The 7,243-nt window shown below is 39.9% G+C and overlaps 1 protein-coding gene across 2 annotated transcripts in view; it reads left to right on the plus strand.

Annotated features, from left to right (window-relative positions):
* The window catches only part of ccdc146 (coiled-coil domain containing 146), a 64,230-nt gene extending 57,230 nt beyond the window's left edge, over positions 1–7,000 (plus strand). For both annotated transcript variants that reach the window (XM_088072540.1, XM_042511143.2), the window contains exons 21-23: positions 490–615; positions 2,196–2,318; positions 4,867–7,000. In XM_088072540.1, the coding sequence (XP_087928666.1) occupies positions 490–615; positions 2,196–2,318; positions 4,867–5,067 (450 nt within the window). In that variant the 3' untranslated portion in view covers positions 5,068–7,000. The remainder of the gene's footprint in view (positions 1–489; positions 616–2,195; positions 2,319–4,866) is intronic.
* The last annotated feature ends 243 nt before the right edge of the window (positions 7,001–7,243 follow it).

The following is a 7,243-nucleotide window of genomic DNA, read 5'->3' on the forward strand; positions in this document are numbered from 1 at the left end:
TTGAGATCAATAAAGTATATCTATCGATCTATAACATGAAAGCTGCGCAGGTAGTTTACTATAAGAGGCAAGAAAACACCAGAATTTGAAAATATCCTCTGCAGCTCTCCTTCTCTGTTCTACTACACTCCTACCAGACGAGCACGGGCGTATGCACGCACTTCATATAGTAAAGTGTACGATTAAGGGTCCACTATCATGATCAGGGTAATGGGTCTGCAGGAACCCTGTAGACAAACATGAACTTGAATCTTTCTCTCCGACCACATGAATTCAAGGTCTGAATCGAAGGAATATGCTAAAAGGTACTTTGAAAACTTATGTCACTAATGGCCCCCAAAACTGCCTATGCCAACTTCTTTATTTAAATTCATTTTTAATCAATGGAAGATCTAATCTAATCTGTGTGTGTGTGTGTGTGTGTGTGTGTGTGTGTGTGTGTGTGTGTGTTTGTGTGTGTGTGTGTGTGTGTGTGTTGTCTGCCTCCAGTTAAACCGGCTCCGAACTCACATAATCGACACCAACCACCGCACGATGGCCGTATCAGCAGAACTTTCCATGAAGCAAGCTGCTTCTTTGTCTCTCCAACAAGAGATCAAAGAGAAAGAGCTCCAGGTCAGAGGCGTTCTCAGTCACTCTCAGCCCAAACCACGACAGTGTGATTCTGGAGGCCAAACTGTGATCTTGGATCATCCCTTCAGCCTCCCACTGGCTTTCCTATTATTCCTGTCACTGTCCACTGGCCACGATCGAAGACAGCAAAAAGTGACAACAATAAATTCTCACTGTTCCCCACCTTTCACCTCAAACCCATTTGTTTTGCTTATTTGCGCAGTAAAAAAATCAAGAGTCACATACAGAGACAAAATGATAGTCAGTAATAATTTTCATAAGAAAAAGGGGGAGGTCATAAAAAAATGCCAATAAAAGATAAAGATTAATAAGTGCTGAGACAGTTAACAAAAGCATCAGGGTATTGAGATTAAAGTTTAGCAATCGTGCTGAGCATTTACAGTCAGTTTAAATAAACAATTTATTTCTTTAGAATCTATGTTGTTGTCAAAAATAATCTCCTTTAATTTTTCCGGAGCTTTTGATTGTATCTTCTCAATCTTGTTGGCTCAAGAATATAAGATCTAAAGCTCCAGAAGAGCCAGTGATTGGTTGGATCTTGTAGAGGAGGAAGAATGAACTTTTTAGTTTAGTGGAACTGAAAGTAGCACCAGCAGCCCATTAACAAAGTCTGTATCCATAGCAATCAGGACAAGTTCCATTGTTTTTACCATAAGCAACAAGTTAAATAAAAATATGATACCATTTAACCCCTGTACCGACTTAGCTGTCTGCTTTTACCGTGTTTAAGAGACTTCAGGTTGAATTAACAGTGAGTTAACCTTTAAAAAATCTTAAATTGCTTATCAAATGATAATATTACATGTAAGTGTGTAACAATCTTGTATTGCCATTTGAAGCTGACTGCTGTATTTGTGTTTTCTATGACTGCCTGTCCACAGGCTAAATACACATCTGCATAGCCATGCTATTTTGATTTATATTTTGTTGTTATTAATATTCTTTTTTAATTTGTCTTTCTTCTATATTTCTATTTAGTAATGAACAGGCAATGCTTAACCAATCATTTTGCTTGATTTTGATTGGTATCAGCCATTAGCAACTCATTCTATCAACCACCCACATCATCATCACTACTTTTATTGTACTGGCATTATTTTTACAATATTTTCCTGTTGAGTTGGAGAATGTAAATAATCAACAGCCATGGGCAAGGTCTTCTCAATTTGTAAGTATTAAGAGAAGGCAAAAAGCCATTAGCCAAATTATTTTGAAGCAAGAAATTTTGATATTCTGACAACGGTTTGGACAAAAAAAATCTCACAGTTCTCTGTCTCAATAAAAGACTAAACTGCTAAAATGAGAGGATTTCCCACAAGCCCTCTAAATGTTTCAAGAGACACCCGTTAATAACCTGAAGAACCCCTGCAGCTGATGTATGCCTGCAGCGCGCCACAGACACAAGTAGAAGTAGAAAATGCAGAGACATAACTTTGCCCAAATTCTGACAGTAATACGACCATCTGTTTTCAGGCGCAGTTAGAATTGAATTGAGCCAGGAGAGTGGACCCAGTGATAAGAATACAAAGTGAATGGTTCTCACTCTGCCTCTGTGTCTCCAGATGGACAGGTGCCAGCGGCAGCTGGAGCAGGGCCTGCCACCGTACCCCGAGATAGAGGAGGAGTGGAGGAGGATGCTCCGAGACAAGAGGAGGAGACAGAGGGACAAAGAGGAGAGAGAGAGGGTAAAGAAGCACACAGACGTACACAAAGATCACTGGTCGAGAATTGATTAAAGCACTGAGGGGCAAGAAGAGAAGATTGAGCGACAAAGAAAGGAGAAGTGCAGCGGGGACACGACACAAGGCAGGAATCGATTAAGATTCTGAGGGACAAAAGGGCCGCCGTACACCTGCACACACGAAGACAGAGGAGCGAGGAGAAACTCTTCACAGACACACACAGAGATTAGACAGGATATAGGGTAGTTTCCACCACATGCACAAACAGGGCAAGAAGGGCAGACTGGCAGACAAACAGAAGTAGAGGCTGTCTACACAACAACGGCACACAAACACATCAGTTGTGTCTGAATCCAGTCCAGCTGTCTGTTGTTATACCGATCTGTATTTTCTCACCCAGTTTATTCCCGCTTTCAGCCGCTAGCCCAAAAAGACACCACAATACTCTGCATGCATGGTGCCAAACCAAAATGCAACATAAAAACCTGCACAAACTAAAGTATCTGATTCAGAATTCATTATTAATCATGCATTTCAGGCTTCTTCTTGAAATGTAAATGCGTTTTGTGAAGCTGATAAGGGGAATGGGTTTTTTCTGTTTATTTATTGGCACTTTCTGCTGTTTTGTCCCATCCAAAGCCATTATTCCTTGTTTTGTGTGCACTCCTTAGATCACATGCCAGCGGATAAACTGTTCATATGCATGAGAAAATCGCCATCTCTTTGAAGTCTCCGTGAGATTTAGGCACAGTTCATTTGCATGCTGTTGTGGGGTGAAAGTCAAAGGGAGGACTGCTCTGTCGTTAGGACGTGTGCATACTGGAAGAGTTTTTTTTTTCAGCTCAGCAGGGGTTCACCATGGTTGCAAATTGGTCCATCATCCATACTGGGTCCAAATCAATTTAGCCAGCCACTGTCAGTTTTCTGAGAGCCATATTTTAGTTAAAATAGAGGAGCAAGGAAGTTCTGGCATATGAGTGAATTCTGTTTGTTTTTTTTCTTTGTTGTTAGATAATTAGAGTAAACAAACAAATGTTCACAACGCAAGAAATGTTCATTGTCAGCGCTGTAGTTGTAGGTTTGGTCCTTTGAATAAGGATCACATCAGTCATTGAATGAAATATAAACTGCATGTTTGTTTCAAGCTGTTTACTCAGCATGTTCACCGAAAGAAAATCCTTTTGAGAAAAACAGCTTTCATTCAATGTTGTTTTTCTGCACTTCACATCCTGTTGGTGTGTCACCTGTGCATCCAAACCTGTCAGTCAGATACATGAACAAGTGCAACTTACTGTGTTTAGGTGTCGTTTTATTCTGAAAAGACAAAATCCTGTTGGCTAAAAACTCAAAACATCTCTAGTGAAGCTTATATTTTGAAAGCTGTAAAAAGACTTTACAGTTTGAGCCTCTTTTCAAAATGTTGTTTTTACTTTCAACTCCCACCGTACAAGTAAATCGTCTGTGATAAAAGCCAAGACTTGTGATGTATGTGCTCACACTGTGCTGTCCAGCCGTCAGCTTATCGAGCAGCTTATCAGGCTATGATCGCTTCTTGCTCCCCTCTGTCCGCTGCACGACAAGCAATGCCCGACGAAGGTGAAATTCAATCCAACTCAAAAAGGAGTTGTGCAGCTCAAAAAATCATGTCAGAAATGTCATACAGCGCAAACCCAGTCTAGTCTGTATGTTCAATTACAAAATATGAAAAAGAACAAAAACATAAATCCCAACTTTAAAGGTATATTTTGCATTATTTGTCACTTACTCCTCTTTGTTTTAGGAGAGCAGTGGTGGTCGGGCGGGCCAGAGAGTAAATGAAGAGAGGAAGCGGGTGTTTAAGAGAATAAAGCAGTGAATCAGGGAAATAAACTTTATTCTGTGCTTGTTTCGTAACAGTGAAAGGATAAGGAAACACACCCACGCCTCTACACACCCTTGCAAGGGGGTGCTGCAAAGTTGTGTGAATTTAACCGAAGCACATGTTTCATCCTGTCCCCTCGGCTTCTCTGCTCTGTGTAGCTCAACCTCACCCTCGACTGAACAGAATTAAAAAACTGCAGCTCACATCCACAGAGAGGAGAGAGACAGAGACAGCGATGTACCGCTGTGCTGTGTTTTTATTGAGTTAAACCTCTGGTTGCTTTTGGCTGGGGGCCACACACCCTTACGCGAAGGTTGACACCTAGAAACATCCCTAACAAACCAAATAGGAAGAAAGTCCAAGCAGAGGACAGAGTCTCTGCAGATACAGCAGTGGGTCATAAGTGATGATTGAGAGGGACTACTTTTCTGTAAGTCAGTACATTTTTTTAGAAAAAATCCTGCAGAGTGTACCTTTAATCAGCCTTTGGATTCTTGGCTCATGCACTCAGTGTTCATTGATGCCCTTGTATTTGTCTTGAGATGCTAAAAAATAAATAAATTGCAAAATAAGTAATTCCATTTTCATGATTAAAATGAAGGCAAATTATATTCCAACTGTTTAGTCCAAGGTCATGCAGCCTTACAAATATTAAAGCTGCCTCTTGTGTGTGTCTTTGTGTGTGTGCAGCTGGCTGAAGAAGACGAGAGGAAGCAGTTGCCTAACGGAGAGTACACCACAGCTGAAACCCGTCCCAACGCGTACATCCCCCAGAGCGACCTGCTCCCTCTACCCAAACCCTACGGAGCCCTGGCCCCCTTCAAACCCTCCCAACCGGGAGCGAACATGAGACACATACGCAAACCAGTGCTCAAACCCTTAGAGATATAGAAAACAATACATGTTTTCATCAGCGTGAGTTTCAGTTTGGTCTTATTTCTAATCCCTACAGAAATTTTCATTTTAAAGGTCCCATATAATGTTAATTTTCAGGTTTATGCTTTTATTTTGAGTTTCTACCAGAGTATGTTTACATGCTTTAATATTCAAAAATAAATTGTTTTTCTCACACAGAATATACCTGTATTCACTCTTTGTCCTAAACACTCCGTTGGCGGGACTTTGGCGCCTGTCTCATTAAGTCCCTCCCTGAACAAGCCCAATCTGCTTTGATTGGTCAGTGTTTCCAGGTCTTCCACATCTGCGCTGACTGTGTCTCTACCCTGTCACTGCAGCTTGTGAATAACTGTAACGGCACTTTCTATCTTTATATAGTACAGTTGTGACATCACAGTTTTACAAAAAAACAGGTGGCCCGTTTAAATGCACAGTTTCTGAATACAGAGCGTGTGTATTTCCCTGTGGATTGAGCGCTTTGTTGCCTTTACAGTGTCTAAGGAGCATCTATGCTTGTTTTAAATTTAAAAACGAAGATACACTCAAATTTGACTTGATACAGTATGGGACCTTTAAAAAGTATTTTCACTGATTTATCTCATGTCTGTCGCACATTTATTGATCTATCTGCTCTGCACACACCTCTCAGCTCTGCTCCTTCCTCCTCCTTCCTGATTCTCGTGAATGTTTATGTCCTCAGTGTCCAGCATGCCACTGCTGTGTTGTCATGTGAGAGAGCACTTCTGGACTCCATCTGGTTGTAATTTTGTTCCTGTTTTTTAAAATTTACTGGCAGGAGCTTGTTTACACTCTTGCTTGCAGTAACACCAAATACTGTAAGAGAGTGGAGGGGAATACAGAGGACATGGGGGAGATGAAATATGTGTGTGCTGTTACATTCACCAACAGAAACATTAGTATTTACTTCTGTTATTGGCAGCATGTCATTTTCCTTTCTCTTAAACACATTTCTCAGGGATGCTGGGATATTTCTAAATATTCTCCAGCCTTGTTGCTGTTTCATCCCTCGCACTTGTAATCTTGCAGCTGATGAATAAATTGCAATGGGTTTAAGCTCTAAGCCAGGCTAAGAGTGCCTGCTTAATGCCTGAAATGATAAATGTAAATATAGAGAGGAAGATCGGGCAATGAAAGAACATAGAGAATGACAAAGAGAGAGGAGAATTTAAATGAAGAGGAATAAGAGATGGCAGTTGCAGAAGAGTCAAAGGGAGAAATGGATAAAAGTGGAGCTCTAAATGGGGTGGAGAGTTCACAGTTGGTTACTGGTGACCGAAAACAAAGTCATTTGTCTTTGAAGCCTCTGTAATTTTACTGGAAGTCGTTCTATCTGCTGATCTTGGCTTGTTGAAGTAGTTGTGGTGTCAGTGAGCGTGTTATACAGCTTTTAAGCACGTGTGTGTTTGTGAAGCAGGTTCATGTGAGGCCAATACTGCGTGTGCGCTAATGATTCACAACCTCTAATGGTTTTCTGCGGTCGCTCAGACTCTGAGAGAAGCTCAATTAATGTGAAAAATATATTAATGGTACTCATATTTGTGTTGGAGGAAAATAAATATAACTACAAATTGGTATGACTGATTTTTAGTAGATTTATTGTCAGAATTAACAGAAAGCTACCGGCTACAAAAGGCTGAGTGCACAGAGGACACCTCCCACCACATGAGTCAATTTTAGTACATGTTGCAGAGTGCATGAAAAATAGCAAGTAAGCAGTGTTGTAATCAAGAACACCTAAACCAAGACCAGTGATGAAGAAAGTATTCAGATGCTTTTTTAAGTTAAAATATTAATACCTATATTAAAATATATTAAAATCCTGCACTGAAAAAGTATTAAACGTACCCAATACAAAAAAATTTACCAAAAAACAAACAAACTCAAAATTATTCAAAATTAATTAGAGAAGGACTCATGCATATTTAAAATAATTGGCAATTAATTCTTAGTCAATTTGTGAATTGATTAATCAACTTGTCATTTCAACTGTACTGAAACAAAACATTTTTTTTTTTTTTGCAAAAAATGTATTTTGTAAAGTACCTTAAGCATGAGATAAATATAGTTCAGTAAAAAGTACAATATTTCCCTCTGAAAGAAGTAGAAGTGGCATAAAAAATAAGCTCAAATAAAGCAACAGAAATTCATA

The sequence above is a fragment of the Plectropomus leopardus genome, chromosome 22 (genome assembly GCF_026936395.1).
Source record: "Plectropomus leopardus strain MGB_pleo_1.0 chromosome 22, ASM2693639v1, whole genome shotgun sequence".
In the NCBI taxonomy this organism is placed as follows: domain Eukaryota; kingdom Metazoa; phylum Chordata; class Actinopteri; order Perciformes; family Serranidae; genus Plectropomus; species Plectropomus leopardus.